Below are 17825 nucleotides of genomic sequence, written 5' to 3' on the forward strand. Positions count from 1 at the left end.
GGGCTAAGCATTAACTATGGTGCAATCCATATTTTGTTGCAGTTAGGGGGGGGGGTCAACAAGTTCCGGGACCCCAATTTAGATTTTCGGCTGCTGTGCATGCAGACACACGTACGCTCGCTCACACACACAAGCAACAATGTTACGCCCAGTTAAGAGCCTACTTAACTAAAGTTCCATACTCTCGGATACAACCAAATATCTGACAAATTGGTGAGGAATAAGTGGTGTGCAGTACAAGACGTTGCAACCGCTCGAAGTTCAGGTTAAGCAGGGAGGGGAAAAACGAGACCAACAGATGTGGATAACAAATTAAAGGCGCTCGGTTAGCGAGTGGCACACGAGGCACTGTTTTCAAGAAGTAACTGTTTCACTTCTAAGTTTATTAATAGTAAACAAAAATACAACACACCAGCACTGGTATTGAGTTCAGAATAGTACAGCTGTAAGACTTGACAGCATCGGACAAATCAAGCGTGAACGACATTTGTGCGTTCCAACGATATTTGTGTTTGCGCATAAAATCGTCAAATCTGTTTTTGCATTTATCGCGTGAAGCCGTTTTTTTCACCCAATGTTTTATACATTTTATTCATTTCACATTCTGGGTCCTGCTCGCTGGAAAAATTCAGACCGTCGGTCGCGGCTTGAGATGCACGGCGAAGTTCTAAGGGTCATAACTCGAAACCTTGCGTAAAAATGAAGTGCGCCGCACTTTACCGGCGACACGCGCGCAGATTCATAAACGCCGCTGTGGTGCACGCACGGAGAGTTGCGTCACGCTGCAGTTGCCGGAGATGTCGGTGAGTGGCAGCATGCGGTTGAGCTCTCCGCTGCATCAAACACCCCTTTGCTTGACCAAACTGCGTCATTCACTTGTTTTCTCACAGACGTGTTATATATCCCCATGACCAAATCACCCGGCACGTGCCCGATCTTATCAAACCTCGGAATATAAGCAGGTCTGAGCCTGGACAGCGCAAGCAGGTTTGTCATATGGCTTGCGGGGGGGGGGGGGCTACGTGGTGGACAGTACAGGACAGTGCAACTCCATTATTTTATAGTAAATCTATGCTCCCCACCTTCCACAAACCCCAACTGAGCAGCGTGAAGTATGGTCAAATAATCTCACGGCGACCCGTTCAGAAGACAGGAGGCTCTAATCCAGCAGTGGACTGACAAAAGAGCTGTAAATGTACGTGCCGCTGTATCCTCCATCATGATCTTGTGTTAAAAATGTTTTTTTTACAATGTTTTATATTACATAAAGCAATTTTGGCCGTTGCATCTTAAAACGCACCACTACCAATACATTCTGCCATCATTCATTACGTTTTACTTCATCTTCCTTGTCAGCATCTCTGTGGCACAGTCAGGAGTAAATCTCTTACAAACACGGTGCCTAGGAGATGTTAACTACCCCGCCTGGCATACAGGAGGTCGTGGGTTCGATCCAAACCCTGACGCCTGCTGCTGTATATTTGTAAATTTGCATGTTCTCCCTGCGGTCGTGAGGATTTTTATCCGGCTCCTCCGGTTCACCCCTTGCCATTTAGAATGAACATGTGTTTAGAGTATTTGCCCTCTATACATTTTCACGTATATAAGTCACTTTGTAAAGCCAGGTCACTCCTGAAAAAGAGCTATATTGCTCATTGGTGCTTACCTGGTAAAAAAAATAATATATATAAACACTTCTGATCGGTTAATGTGGGGGCAGTGAGGACCGCCACAAGGCCTAGCGGCGCCAGGGCGGACGCTAGTTTAGCGGAGGCCACGTGACGAAGTCAACTCGGACGGCTGCTGGCGCTTAGGTCGGCCGCCCGACCCCTGCTACTCCGTGTCGTACTCCTTGAGCAGTCGGTTGGCGATGACCAGCCGCTGGATCTCGCTCGTGCCCTCGTAGATCTCGGTGATGCGCGCGTCGCGGTAGTGCCGCTCGGCCGGCATGTCTGTCACGTAGCCCATGCCGCCCAGGATCTGTATGGACTGCAATCGGCACCGCCGAGGGGGGGGGGGGGGGGGTTAGACGTGGGGTTGAGTGGGGTTCATTTATCATATACAAGTGTTGTGTTCAAAGTGAATGTAACAGAGGGATGTCTCAAAAAGGTTAAAGCTTTTCATTCTACAGTGTCTGGTATTTGAATATCGTATTTGGTCTGAAATTCCGTCCTTGCTAATTATCTAAAACATGTTTTGCTCAGGCGCCTCGAGATGTACTGCATGGGAGGTACGGTATAAATTATAACAGATAATGATCAGCGTGTCTCTTGACAGATCTTCAGCTAAGTTTGCTTACATAACCAATTGATACATTAAATATATTGCTATATTACTAGAACTGGTAGTGGCCTTTCCATGCTTTATAGTGAGTTTGGTGTAACACTTTAAAAAATGCTCCCAAAAAAGTTAGTTATCAATAAACTGATTTCATACTTAGGTTTAGCACCCTTAACACATCTCCAGCGACATATATTTGTAGGCATAACTTAATTTTTTTTAAATTGTTGTTCCAAAAGTTTGTGGGCAAAAATGCGTTAATTTATATATTTGTATTTTTATAGCTAAAGCATAGATTGGACTATAATTGTACCACATTTTATCCAATCTGGCCTTTCTAGAACATCACCTGAACTTAAATCGCTGACGATCGACTGCATTAGATATGGGCAGGAAGATGCCACTTTATAAAATGCATGTAAATGTATTTCTACATTCAATTCTTATTGCCTGAATAAATATAATATTTTCATACTTCAAATTTATAAATGTGCACTCATCAGCAAGTCTGCGTCGGGACCACTGGGCAGAGCGATGTTGGTAAGAAAGGCAATGTCTGTAAAAACGTACCTGGTGTGAAATAAAGGTGGCAGCCTCTGATGCTGCCAACTTGGCCATTGCAGCTTCCTAACACGAGCACGCAAACACGCAGTCGCGTACACATTCAAACGGGGATCTCCTATCTAAACGATTTGCAACTGCATAATTTTCCACACAATCAGTTCACCGTTGCGTGTATGCATACAGTAATAACCCGATTTACGTCAGCCCCTTTCACGCCGCTCCGCAAATTCGTTGTCGCTTCCTTAGCGCCGCTACCTGATTTGCGTCGCCTCAACCCACCCCCCAAATTACGTCGCTGACAGCATTATCCGTCCTTTCCGGTATCCGTCGCCTCAGCCTCCACCTACCCTGTAAACGAACTACTTTGCGTCGCGCATAAGGCAATGTACTGTACTGCAGCGTACAATATATTATTTACCGAGGGTATTTTGGAAATTTGGAACAATTGCTTTGATTTACGTTGTTCCAATATTCGTCGCACCTTTCAGGAACGCATCCCCGACGCAAATCGGGGTATTACTATGCGATGTAAATAAGTAGGCTCACGATACGTGCATCGACTCATGTTGCCGACAATCATTTATTTATGGATTTTACAAAGTATTCCTGCTCGTGTTACATTTAGCCTACATGGAGAAAAGGAGACTACAAACGAGAAGGGGAATAAAATAGGAACAACAAACCTGTCAACCCCTTATCAGTGCCGACCTTATTACAGACCAATTCAGGCCTTACTGGTCACGCCGTGCCCTTATAAATCTCAACGTTCATCCTATAAAGTCCCATCACAAGGGAGAAACACAAAGACAAAAAAAATGTTTTGCCTGTACTGAAACGGCTGTACGCAGTATGGACATGAAAACTACATTTGCCTGCACAAGAAAACGGGTAAACCGTATGGGTTGACATGGCATGCAATCCAAACGAGATGAAAAATAACGACACAAATGAAACTGACTTCGCATCATGAAAACAACGAATGAACTCGCAGTGAGGGTGGATTGTCCTACACCTCCTGCAGTAACAACAGTGTGGATTTATACAGCGTCTGAAAAAATGACTGAAGATCAAGAAAGTCCACAACACATGCATAAATACATACAAATGATTGAACACATGCATACACGCAAATATACATCTGATTGCAGACATACTAAAAGAACACAATTATAATATATACAGATACATACAAAAACAAATATCTCCCATATAGCCGGAACAGACTGTTGGGGCGCGCACACACAAATACATATAGGATACACCATATATATGTATAGGATACACCATATATATGTACACTACAGATATATGGATACACATATAGACACCCGTATGTACAAATACACATAATAAACACACACATACACAATGCAGACACACACAAATATACACAGATACAAATATACACAATAAAAACACACACAAATATACACATAGTACAGACATACATATACACATAACACAATGGCTTGCCATGTTACACGTAATATTGACAAAGATTCCCCTTATTGCCTAAACAGACTTTTGGGACAAGTGTTGTTAGCGAGCATCTATGAAAACCGACACAGCACACGAGGTGGTGGGTGGTCAGCACCACGCTCAGCCGCCTTTGTCTCCCCAGTGAAAATATTTACACACCGCACCAGGTTCTCATTTGAGGCTGAGTCGACCTAGATGAGTCCCAGGACAGGTTCAGATATCTGTCACTGATGTTGGCCGTGAGCGGTAATCGAACTCGGGTCACCAGGTTCGTAGCGTAGGGCGTTGACCACTGTCGCACCGCTCCCCATACAAAGACAAACATCCCCTGTATAGCCTTAATAGACTGTTGGGGCAAGTGCTATTAGTGAGCACCTATGAAGGCGGGAATGGCATACGAGGGGGTGGCCAGCTCCACGCCCGGCCGCCTTTGTCTCCCCAATTACAATGTTTACACATCGCACGAGTTACTCATTTGAGGCCGAGTCGACCTAGGGGAGACCCAGGACCGGTTCATATAATCGTCACTGGTGTTGGCCGTGAGCGTGAATCGAACTCTGGTCGCCGGGTTCATAGTGCAGCGCGCTAACCGCTGCATTACCGCTCCCCATACACGCACACAGACGCGCACGCACACGCACGCATTCACAAGCGGCGCGCAGTCAGAGGCGACATTCGGTAAAGTGGGTGGCAATACCTTGGTGTAGTTCTTGCCGTTGTCCTTGAGCATCGCGGCTCTCCACGTGAGCAGCCGCGCGCTCTCCAGCGCCAGAGCCATATCCGAGAGCTTAAACTGCGTCGCAAACGCCCACCCGTGTTAGGACTCGCAAACAAACGTGCTCCAAGCTATAAAACGATTACTGGGGTAATCACAAAAACTGCTCGTTTAAATATATTGCTGGTTTGGAAAATTTAACAACAAAGATGAGTCTGCTCGTGACCAAAAAAGGGTCGATGTATATAAAAAAACCAGTAACAAGTGTGACTATCTCAATATTCTATCAACATTGACGATTACTGTTTGTTTTGTTGAATTTATTAGAATACCTCGACGACCATGGTTGTGTGTATATTTCTAAAAGGAAAGTGGCGAATTTAAAACTCCAAGTTCTTCCAATCATTGAAATTTGCTTTCAAAGAGAGACGTTGAACTGTCGCAATTTTGAGCCAATGTATTTTTTTTGGCTGTAGCGCCTCTAGAGGCTGCAGGGGTCATGTGAACTCAGAACACAACACGCAATGAACATTGATTCTCGCACACGTGATTTGATGATGCCTGTATCCCGAGCGAATAATTTTCAAGAGACGCATCGATGCACCGTTACGTAACAATGTGGTTGCGCAATTTTTACGTGCGTTCATTCGACGCACAGACAGCTGCGCATTTTTAACCCACACCGAATAAACAAGGTCGCATACGAACAATGAAATCAACTTGACAGTAAGGATATCGGTTTATCCGGGTCTCCCTGTGTTGACTTTTGCAGCACGTGCAACTTATGAACCTGCACGATCATCCGTACCTGAATGGCCTGAAGCTTGGTGATGGATTTGCCAAAAGCCTGCCGCTTGCTGGCGTACTCCACCGCGCAGTCGAGCGCCGCCTGTCCGATGCCCAACGCCTGCCCTGCTATGCCGATGCGCCCCGAGTCGAGGGTTTGCTGCGGGACAACGATGGTTGAGCGGTTACGGGAACCAATTAATCAACTCCTGCATGCCTGGGTCTCGCCGAACGCCAGTCCTCATGGCACGCCATTAGCACGCCAACCTGTTCGTATTTAATAATCGTCCCGACCACCGCCATCAAAGACCGCATGGGCGCTGCCAGAATGCAGCGTCTGTCGCCCCCAATCGTCCGCTCGCTGAACTTCCCCCATTCCCTTGCTGTGAAGACCTTCGGCGAGTCACACATTAGCGCACACACACATCCCTTGGGCTCTACTGTCACTGCAAAGAGGCTCTTGCCGGTATAAAAACAATTTAAACACATTATTGCCAGGTCAAAAATATTACCCTCGAGCACCAATGAAGTGCAGCCAAGATTCTTGCAGTGATGGATAAAATATAGTTTGTGGCTGTTTCTAAATGGAAGGTCACATGTGGCTGTATGGTTCCTCACCCCTGCAAGAGGGAAATTTGAGGACGTCACAGGAAATAGTTGCTTCACCATTATAAGAACATTAGTTGACAAAATATTGTCAAATTACTGTATATCCAAGAGGTCACAGCTTTGCAGATCAATTCTTGATATCAAAACATTTTTTAATCAGTGAGCCACAACTCCATTACTCTGTACCACTGCTGTAATAAGTTGCCATGGTTGCTTACACAACTCCATTACTCTGTACCACTGCTGTAATAATTTGCCATGGTTGCTTACAGTAAATGTGTTGCCGGTAACTATTGTCATAAAGTTGTCCTGGTACAGTGTTTCACAAATCCAATCCCTGCAACCCCCCCAAGGTACAGTTTTCTGTGATTACCAACCGGCAGGTGAATTCAATTGTGCAGTGGCTTAATTTGCATGTGACTAGAAAAGAATGGTGATTAAAAAAAAAGGTGGACCTGGCTGGCTCTCAAGTTCTGCAGTTGAGAAACACTTTCCGAGTTTATCATGCCCTTGATATGACATTTTCTTTAACAGCTCACAAGGTGTTTTCAAGTAATCCCACAGCACTTTGTAAATGCAAGAACCCACAATTACCATTGCAATCTTGAAGCCCATTCCAGGCTCGCCCACCATGCTGTCCCGGGGGATGCGGCAGTCCTCAAAGATGAGGTTGGCGGTGGATGATGCACGGATGCCCAGCTTGTCCTCTTTTTTCCCCAGCGACAGACCAGGGCACGGCATAGGCAGCACAAACGCGCTGATGCCCTGCTCGTGTGCGCGCGTGTGTGTGTGTGCGGTGACCATTCATGATACGTTGGATACAATCACGGTTCAACAATATTTGTTGGATGTACTCAAATGCTGGTGCCAAAAATGACTATTTGACCTTCTGCAGAGCAAATAACTTCTACCACGCAGTACTTTGACGGTATGGGTATGCATTTATTTAGCAGCATTTTTCATATTTAAGCAGGGATCTCTTTCCAAATTTATTTTATCCGTACTCATTCTCCATCACAAATATGCTGATAATTTATTTCGACTGCTTCAAAGCATTCCATTTTGTGGAAGGGCCAAAATGCACAAAAACATATATTATATATTGCCGATGGCCAAACTTTCAGATACCTTAAGTGGGCTGCACGGTAACAACCACCTCAATCACTTCTATCACTGAGTGCGTGAAAAAACAAACTGTTGCCAAACTGAAAATCTTCCCCACTAGTACCTGATTAGTGCAGCCATAATGCTGCAATAAAATAATATATTGTTGTGAGGTGGTAGATCTCATGTGACCGTGGCCTTTAGAGATATCACGATGTCATGAAAACAAGATTATTGCTGCTCCGGAGCTCTTACACAAGAACACAATTGGTAACAAAAACAGGTCCCTGCAGGGTGGGCTGGTAGGACAAGTCTCTGCGCTGTCTATTGCCGATTTTACACCCAACAGCACGAGATTTCACTTAGTTAAAGTATTGAAAGGGGATGGACGGACGGACGGACACATTAATCTATTGCAGGCTGGTACACTCAGTTTACAACTTCGTTCCTACCAGTAAAACCCAAGCCTTGTTGCTAAGGTTCAAAGGAGTTTTCTACCTGGCGAGACGTTTGTTTACAAATCCTGGTGTGGCGAGTCAGTGTCTCCCGCTAGAGCTCGCGAAAGGGCGTGCCCCACGCATGGACGTGTTCCAGCAAGGAGAAGAGGGGCAACCTTGTGCTTGAGGCTCTTGTCGGTGGTGGCGAACACGACCGTCGCGGAGGCGTCCCAGGCGTTGGTAATCCACGCCTTGGTGCCGTTGATGACCCACGAGTCCCCGTCCACCCGCGCCGTGGTGGAGGCCGCACCGGCGTCGCTGCCGTTCCCTGCGTGGCGCAGAACCCACGCGGCGTGGCTTCCAAGGGTTGCACTCACACGTCACTCACACGTCACTCACACGTCACTCACACGCCACTCACACGCCACTCACACGTCACTCACACGTCACTCACACGTCACTCACACGCCACTCACACGTCACTCACACGCCACTCACACGTCACCGGCGGTGAATTGACAATGGGCTGTGCATGTACATGTCGATTAATGTTACCAGAAAGTGGCCAAGAGAGGTTGGTTATGTAATGAAACAGCAGCAGTGGGTGCTGTAGATGAAAAGGAAGCCAATTAAACTTGTTGCGCACCTGGTTCGCTCAAACCGAAGCAGCCGATTTTCTGTCCGTCCGTGAACGAAGGGATCCACTTCTCCTTGATGGCATCACTGCCGTACTTCAGCACAGGCCCGAGGAACAATGACTGGAAGCAAACACATTAAACACAGGCAATTAGTATTTGTGTAACCTGATATGCTATAAGTTGTGTATCAAAAAACAGCCCATTGGCAATTATTCAATCATGGATGTACGTTGAACTTCTTTTGCACCAGACAAAGCTAACCATGCTAATTGGAGGTGTGAATGAAGCCTCCTCACACCATGTTAGTCGTTGAGAAGTTATTTTATTAAAATTCACCACGATGGTCAGTGTGGGTTTGGGAAAAGGGGGGCTCAGGACTGGTTCAGATATTACTTGCCACGATATTGTCGCCAGGAATTCAACTTGGGTTGGCAGGTTCACAGTGAGCTAACCGCTCTCACCCCCATGAATAACAAATCATTGCTAAACTGGGAAAATGAGAGAGAGAGAGAGAGCAAAGTCTCGGGATTGTCCAAGGCCAACAAGCCCAGGGCAGGAACCAAGAGCCAGGCACAAACTCAGCCACATCGGCCTGGCACCTGACCTCTGGTTATAAACTTTTACAATTAATACAAGGCGATAACCAGGACCACAGAGTGGGATGGCAGGTAGGGCAGTTTGATCCAGGCCTCAGAAAGGCTGGAGAGGGCATCATAAACAGTCGTGGTGGCCTCAAAGCGGGCGGCCACAGATGGAATTTTGTCCCGCGTCTCAAAAAAAGCAACGGTTGTGAGCAAGGTCAAGGGTGCACACGGGTATGATTATACGATGGGTCTTGCTGTACGGGAACATGGGCTCCAGGAAAGAGGCTCACGTTGTTGACACTCATTATGACACCAGTGGACGCGCAGCCTCTGCTGATCTCCTCCAGCGCGATGACATAGGCCAGCGTGTCCAGCCCCGCACCCCCGTACTGCTCGGGCACAGCCATGGCCAGCAGCCCCAGCTCCCCCATCTTCTTGATCTGCGCGAGGGTATGGACAGAGTCATTTACTGTACATTTTCCAAAACACTAAACCTCCCTGCTCAAATCAGCCAATGGAAACAGTTGAGAGTCCTGTTGACATTGTCCGTTAGCATCAAACGCCTGGAATGAAAAGCATGGCTCTGTAAATGCAGCCCTTATGTCAATCCACTACTGCAATGAGGGCCTCCCCATATTGCGTGGGGTGTGAGGAGTTATTTGACCATACTTCACTTCGCTTGGTCAGTGTGGGGTGATGCAGGTGGGCAGCATAGATGTAGCAGCGTAGCACAGGACAACGGCTTTTGCTGCATTGCCCTCTGCTGACCAACACAAAGCACAGCCCTGGAGTCGCCGGACAAAGAGGCGTACATGGTGCCCATCCAAGAGCTATTCAAGCTCAGAACTGCTAAGATTCAGAGTTATTTGATCATATGGAAAATATGGTTATAACAATGTTATTAATATGCACTTGATAAAAAAAGAGCCTAATTGAGGTGGCAAAAAAATATTATAAACTTAAACCTGAATGAGCAAGCATATATATCATACTCTTTGTTTCTTTCGGTAAAGTCACGTAGGTATAAAAGAAAATGAATCACAAAAGCTTCATATCAAGCATATAGATGTTCTCGAGGAGTCATTTTTGGAGCCACCCCTGTGAGTTGTAAAAAAAAAAGCTACACCGGTTTATTTCAGTTCATAATCCATTTTTGTAGTACAGTGCCCACATGAAGGTTAGGAGATGGCCAAGGTGAATCCAAGGTGCATGCAAATGTGAGGCACAAGTAAAACCCACAATAGTTGCCTCTAAAGTCATTTCAAAGTCAGTTCAAGGGCAAATGAGTTCACACAGCTGTATATAACAGGCACAGTAAGTGTGTTAACCTTATACACAGTTGCACAGGAATGTCCAGTGATGCAACAGAGCAAGGGCATCGATTGGGAAGTTAAACTGTACATAAGCCGTGCAGGCTAGTTCACAGCTGGGTCCACCCTGTGGTGTGTGTGTGTGTGATTTTGGCAAAGGCATGTTGGTAGTAGTCTAATAACAAACCACCTGAAATGCACTAGATTGCATCAGATTTCGGAAGTGAGCCTGGATAGTGTTTTGATGCGTGACCTTCATGCGCAGCAAGTTGTTATAGGCTGCTGTCAGGCTACGTGAAGGGCAGCAGAGGGCAGTGTGGAAAAATAGATTACGATGCTGGGCCTTACGCACCCCCACATTAATGCTTTCGCTTGAACCAACCTGCACTCAGCAGGGAGACAGACGACGGGTGCTCAAACAACCCCCACGACCTTCATCCAGCAGTCGTTTGACATAGGTGCGATGAAGCCACCCTGTGGCACGTGTTCATTTTGGGAAAGGTGTGTTGCTTGTGATGGTGGTGTGGTTGTAATTGTAGGTGTCGCCACGTCAGTGGTGTGGCCGTAGGTGTGGTCGTGTCGGTGGCATGGCTTGGTTGGTGCTGTAGCCGTGTCGGCGGTGTGGCCGTGTCGGTGGTGTGGCCGCATCGGTGGTGTGGTCGTGTCGGTGGCATGGCTTGGTTGGTGCTGTAGCCGTGTCGGCGGTGTGGCCGTGTTTGTGGTGTGGCCGTGTCGGTGGTGTGGCCGTGTCGGTGGTGTGGCCGTGTCGGTGGTGTGGCCGCGTCGGTGGTGTGGCCGCATCGGTGGTGTGGCCGCGTCGGTGGTGTGGCCATGTTTATGGTGTGGCCGCATCGGTGGTGTGGCCATGTTTGTGGTGTGGCCGTGTCGGCGGTGTGGCCGTGTCGGTGAGGTGCCCGTGTCAATTAGCGTGGCAGCATAGAGGTGGTGTCCTGGTGTGTGTTAGGGTCCCTGGGACGCCAGACCTGCTCGCCGGGGAAGCTGTGCTCGCGGTCCAGCCTGCTCGCGATCGGGATCAGCTCCCTGTCGGCGAAGTCCTGGCACGTCTGCCGCAACATCTGGTGCGTCTCCGGCAGCTCGGCTATCTGGAAGGCGGAGTGGAGCTGGCGGACCCATGGACCCAGCCTTAACACTACACGGGTACAGGGAGAGGAAGGCGGGGGATACACACAGCGATACTTTCCGTTTTTATGAAGGGGCTTTAAATTGGCTTACTTAGTCTAATACACACATTCTAAATTGTAATATCACCAATCTGCACTGAAGTATGATAAAAAAAAACTGTTCTGAATGATGTAATTTGGGGAGGCCCTCATCCGTTGTTGGATTGAGAATTGCTGAAATACAACGAATAAATAACCTGGATGGATGGGTGTCTCATTAACAAGCAGAAATATGTTTTACTATTTAGTCGCAAGTTGGCAGTTTGGTTAGGGTAACCTCCAATCCTCCACGACCGGTATGTGGATTGAAACAAGGTCTGCAAGCGTTGCAACCCCTAATCCAGGAAGCCACAGATGAGTCTCTCACACTTGGGTAACTAACGCATAACACAGGCATCCCTAACCATTACCCCATGTAACCAATGCATCAGATAACTCCCGATTTTACCCCCGTGTAACCCTAAACCGACCTAACGTGACCCTGCACCGCACTCGACATTGTTCACAGAGGAAGGAGGCCGCTGGCTTAGTCATGAACTGCGACAGCGATACCTGAATTAACATCACTCCGACCTACCTGCAGCAACACACAACCATGTACCGTACCGAGCAGCCCAGATGTCTTGTGACCCCTATTTGAGTCTCTAAAACAAAAAGTTGAAGGGTTTATTTAAAACAAAATAAAAACATGTCAGGGGTCAATTAATTAGGGGTCACAAGCCATCTGCACCACCCTGTATAGTACTGTACATCGTTTCACTGCGATATGGCAAAACCTGCGATATATCACACAATATAATTGTCTACGATAATCGTTATTTATCTCGATATTTTGCTATTCGCTGCTCATTATTTTCCTTTTTTTCTGAAACACGTACTAAGTATCAAAATCAATAAATAATTATTTATTGATTATAATTAAAGTGCTGTTTAACGAGCGCCTAGACACACGCGGGGGTGGGTGGCCAGCACCCACGCCCGACCGCCTTTGTCTCCCCCGTGATGTTTACACAAACACACCAAGGTACTCATTTGAGGCCGAGCCGACCTAAGGGACGCCCAGGTCCGTGGACACAAAGACAAAGATCCCCCGTATAGCCTTAACAGACTGTAGGGGCAAGTGCTGTTAGCGAGCACCTATGAAGGCCGGCACGGCACACGAGGGGGTGGGTGGCCAGCACCACGGCCGGCCGCCTTTGTCTCCCCAGTGGCGATGTTCACACACCACAGCAGTTACTCGTTTGAGGCTGAGTCGACCTAGGGGAGGCCCATGACCGGTTCAGATAATCGTCACCGGTGTTGGCCGTGAGCGGGAATCAAACCCGGTTCACCGGGTTCATAGCGCAGCGCGCTAACCGCTACACTACTGCTCCCCACTACACACACACACCGTGATATACAACAACAACCGCCATTCGCCACTAAGTGGCGGTGAGATCACCACGACGCTTATGCCAGGCTATGTGCACCCTGAGGCCACGTGAAGTGTCGAACGCCCGCTGGCAGGAGGTCACGGGGCAGACCCAGGTACCACGGGTCGACTGACTGAGATGACTGGCTGATGCACCACCTGTGCCCCCTACTGTGGCAACCTGCTGTGCTTTAGCCACCCAGCGCTCCGCTCGTTGTTGTGAGCGTCGCTCCTCCGCCCTCCGTTGTTGTTGGAGGGCGACTGCCTCCAACTGCCCAGTAGCGTCCTTCACGAGCCTCCTCCACAAGAGGCCGATCTTGACACCGCTGGTACCAGTCATCGGCAAGTCCACTCAGCTCCACGTCCTCCTATACCACATCACTCCATCTCTTTTCTAGCCCGTGCCGCGCCCGCTTAGCCCCCTCAATCCGGCCAAACAAAAGCTGTTTCGGCATGCGGTGGCTGGGCATGCGGGCTACATGACCCAGCCATCGCAGCCTTCCCCGCCGGAGGAGCTCACCGATGGGACCCTGCCCAGATCTTTCAAGGATTTGTGAGCTCCTCACACAATCCAGTCTGGTTAAACCCAGGATGGATCGAAGGCAGGCCAGCCTAAATGTTTCTAACCGGCAAAGATGTTCCATTAGAGGGGGCCACGTTTCGCAAGCGTAGAGAAGGGAGGGAATGACCGTGGCCGAGAAGACCTGAAGCTTTGTCCAGCGCTGTCCTACCAGACAGTCTCGTCCCTTCACCTGATGAAGGCCGCTTGTGTTGTGGCCGAAACGTCGTGAGAATATTATTGTGTTATTTTATTTTATCAATTTATTATTTTATTCTCATTCTACGTGACTTTACCGAAAGAACCAAAGAAGACCAGGTAGCTTCCACACAGCGTTACGCAACCGATGAAAAGATATTGCCGCTCGACTGATTCGGAGTGAGACCTCTGCTGTTAAACTGGAGCCGGTCATAAGCACACTGCCCAGGTATGGGAAACTCTCCACTCTCTCCACAACTGCCCCATCACCGATTGGGAGTTGTGGGGGTGGAGTGTCCGATGGTACAAAATACCCAGGCACGTGCTTAGTTTTGGTGGGGCTGATGGTAAGGCCCCATCTCTTAGTGGCATGCTCCAGTCTCAGCAGCAGCGTCTGCAACTCCTCCTCTTACACACACACCGTAACACACACCGTGACACACACACACACCGTGACACACAAAGACAAAGATCCCCCATATAGCCTTAACAGACTGTAGGGGCAAGTGCTGTTAGCGAGCACCTATGAAGGCCGGACGGTACACGAGGGGGTGGGTGGCCAACACCACGCCCGACCGCCTTTGTCTCCCTAGTGGCAATGTTTACACACCGCACCAGGTACTCATTTTGAGGCTGCGTCGACCTAGGAGAGGCCCGGGACCGGTTCAGATAATCGTCACTGGTGTTGGCCGTGAGCGGGAATCGAACCCGGGTCGCCAGGTTCATAGCGCAGCGCGCTAACCGCTACACCACCGCTCCCCACCCCGTGACACACACACACCGTGACACACACACACCGTGACACACACACACACACCGTGATACACAAACACACCGTGACACACACACACACACCGTGACACACACACACCGTGACACACACACACTCCGTGACACACACGCTCACCGTGACACACACACACCATGACACACACACACCGTGACACACACACACTCCGTGACACACACACACACCGTGACACACACCGTGACACACACACCGTGACACACACACACCGTGACACACACACACCGTGACACACACACACCGTGACACACACACACCGTGATACACACACACCGTGATACACACACACACCGACACCGTGATACACACACACCGTGATACACACACACCGTGACACACACACCGTGATACACACACACCGTGACACACACACACCGTGACACACACACCGTGACACACACACACCGTGATACACACACACACCGACACCGTGATACACACACACACCGACACCGTGATACACACACACCGTGACACACACACACACCGTGATCACACACACCGTGATCACACACACACACCGTGACACACACACACACACCGTGACACACACACACACACCGTGACACACACACACCGTGACACACACACACCGTGACACACACACACACACCGTGACACACACACACCGTGACACACACACACCGTGACACACACACCTTGATACACACACACCGTGACACACACACACACCGTGACACACACACACCGTGACACACACACACCGTGACACACACACACCGTGATACACACACACCGTGACACACACACACCGTGATACACACACACACACCGTGACACACACACACCGTGACACACACACACCGTGACACACACACACACACACCGTGACACACACACACCGTGATACACACACACCGTGACACACACACACCGTGATACACACACACCGTGACACACACACACACACACCGTGACACACACACACACCGTGATACACACACACCGTGACACACACACACACACCGTGACACACACACACACCGTGATACACACACACACCGTGATACACACACACCGTGATACACACACACCGTGATACACACACCGTGACACACACACACACCGTGACACACACACACACACACCGTGATACACACACACCGTGATACACACACACCGTGACACACACACACCGTGACACACACACACGCGCGCGTGTAGTTACGGACGACAAAACAACAGTGGGTGAAAGCCCAACAACAGTGCCCGTGAGACCTTCCTCCCACCCGCACCACCGCTGCCCGCTCGACGCGAGGCCGCCTCAACGTCGACAACTTGACAGGCGGGGGCGAGTGAGAGACGGAGAGAGAGAGACGGAGAGAGAGTCAGAGAGAGAGAGACAGAGAGACAGACATCCACACACACACAATACCTGTCTTCCTACACGCGAGCATCGTCCAGCTGTGACGGGGTTGACGGTGGTTGACGGTCTTGGTGGTGGTTGTTGACTGCGGTTGTGGTGATCGTGGTGGTTGATGGTGGTGGTTGTGGTGGTTGTTGATGGTGGTGGTCGTGGTGGTTGTTGATGGTGGTGGTCGTGGTGGTTGTTGATGGTGGTGGTCGTGGTGGTTGATGGTGGTCGTGGTGATTGTTGCAGCACCGAGTTGGCTTCCGATTTCGCGCCGCGCGGATTCGTTGCGCGCGCGGCGTCGGCACCGCTTGCCAGGTCAGAGGGGGCGATTTCCCTCCAGATTTCGGAGAGGTTCAATGGCTTGCCAGGTCAGAGGGGGCGATTTCCCTCCAGATTTCGGAGAGGTTCAATGGCTTGCTAGGTCAGAGGGGGGGCGATTTCCCTCCAGATTTCGGAGAGGTGCAATGGCTTGCCAGGTCAGGGGGGGGGGGGGGGCGATTTCCCTCCAGATTTCGGAGAGGTTCAATGGCTTGCCAGGTCAGGGGGGGCGATTTCCCTCCAGATTTCGGAGAGGTTCAATTGCTTGCCAGGTCAGAGGGGGCGATTTCCCTCCAGATTTCGGAGAGGGTTAATGGCTTGCCAGGTCAGAGGGGGCGATTTCCCTCCAGATTTCGGAGAGGTTCAATGGCTTGCCAGGTCAGAGGGGGGCGATTTCCCTCCAGATTTCGGAGAGGTTCAATGGCTTGCCAGGTCAGAGGGGGCGATTTCCCTCCAGATTTCGGAGAGGTTCAATGGCTTGCTAGGTCAGAGGGGGCGATTTCCCTCCAGATTTCGGAGAGGTTTAATGGCTTGCCAGGTCAAAGGGGGCGATTTCCCTCCAGATTTCGGAGGGGTTCAATGGCTTGCCAGGTCAGGGGGGGCGATTTCCCTCCAGATTTCGGAGAGGTTCAATGGCTTGCCAGGTCAGAGGGGGCGATTTCCCTCCAGATTTCGGAGAGGTTCAATGGCTTGCTAGGTCAGAGGGGGCGATTTCCCTCCAGATTTCGGAGAGGTTTAATGGCTTGCCAGGTCAAAGGGGGCGATTTCCCTCCAGATTTCGGAGGGGTTCAATGGCTTGCCAGGTCAGGGGGGGCGATTTCCCTCCAGATTTCGGAGAGGTTCAATGGCTTGCCAGGTCAGGGGGGGCGATTTCCCTCCAGATTTCGGAGAGGTTCAATGGCCTGCCAGGTCAGGGGGGGCGATTTCCCTCCAGATTTTGGAGAGGTTCAATGGCTTGCCAGGTCAGGGGGGGTGATTTCCCTCCAGATTTCGGAGAGGTTCAATGGCTTGCTAGGTCAGAGGGGGCGATTTCCCTCCAGATTTCGGAGAGGTTTAATGGCTTGCCAGGTCAAAGGGGGCGATTTCCCTCCAGATTTCGGAGGGGTTCAATGGCTTGCCAGGTCAGGGGGGGCGATTTCCCTCCAGATTTCGGAGAGGTTCAATGGCTTGCCAGGTCAGAGGGGGCGATTTCCCTCTAGATTTCGGAGAGGTTCAATGACTTGCTAGGTCAGAGGGGGCGATTTCCCTCCAGATTTCGGAGAGGTTTAATGGCTTGCCAGGTCAAAGGGGGCGATTTCCCTCCAGATTTCGGAGGGGTTCAATGGCTTGCCAGGTCAGGGGGGGGAGGCGATTTCCCTCCAGATTTCGGAGAGGTTCAATGGCTTGCCAGGTCAGAGGGGGCGATTTCCCTCTAGATTTCGGAGAGGTTCAATGACTTGCTAGGTCAGAGGGGGCGATTTCCCTCCAGA

General features: G+C 49.7%; 1 protein-coding gene across 1 annotated transcript; it reads right to left on the reverse strand.

Moving 5' to 3' along the window:
* Positions 1-362: 362 nt before the first annotated feature.
* Positions 363-16356, reverse strand: ACADS (acyl-CoA dehydrogenase short chain). The gene is made up of 10 exons (XM_032947036.2): positions 16060-16356; positions 11490-11656; positions 9487-9636; positions 8621-8732; positions 8151-8302; positions 7028-7198; positions 5847-5984; positions 5021-5116; positions 2851-2907; positions 363-1989 (listed from the first exon to the last, which is right to left on the reverse strand). Exons 1-10 carry the CDS (start codon positions 16079-16081, stop codon positions 1834-1836), a joined length of 1221 nt encoding a protein of 406 aa, XP_032802927.1. The 5' UTR covers positions 16082-16356; the 3' UTR covers positions 363-1833.
* Between the last annotated feature and the right edge of the window lie 1469 nt (positions 16357-17825).

This window comes from Petromyzon marinus, chromosome 5 (assembly GCF_048934315.1).
Source record: "Petromyzon marinus isolate PM22_M1 ecotype Great Lakes invasive population chromosome 5, UKy_Petmar_22M1.pri1.0, whole genome shotgun sequence".
NCBI classification, from domain to species: domain Eukaryota; kingdom Metazoa; phylum Chordata; class Hyperoartia; order Petromyzontiformes; family Petromyzontidae; genus Petromyzon; species Petromyzon marinus.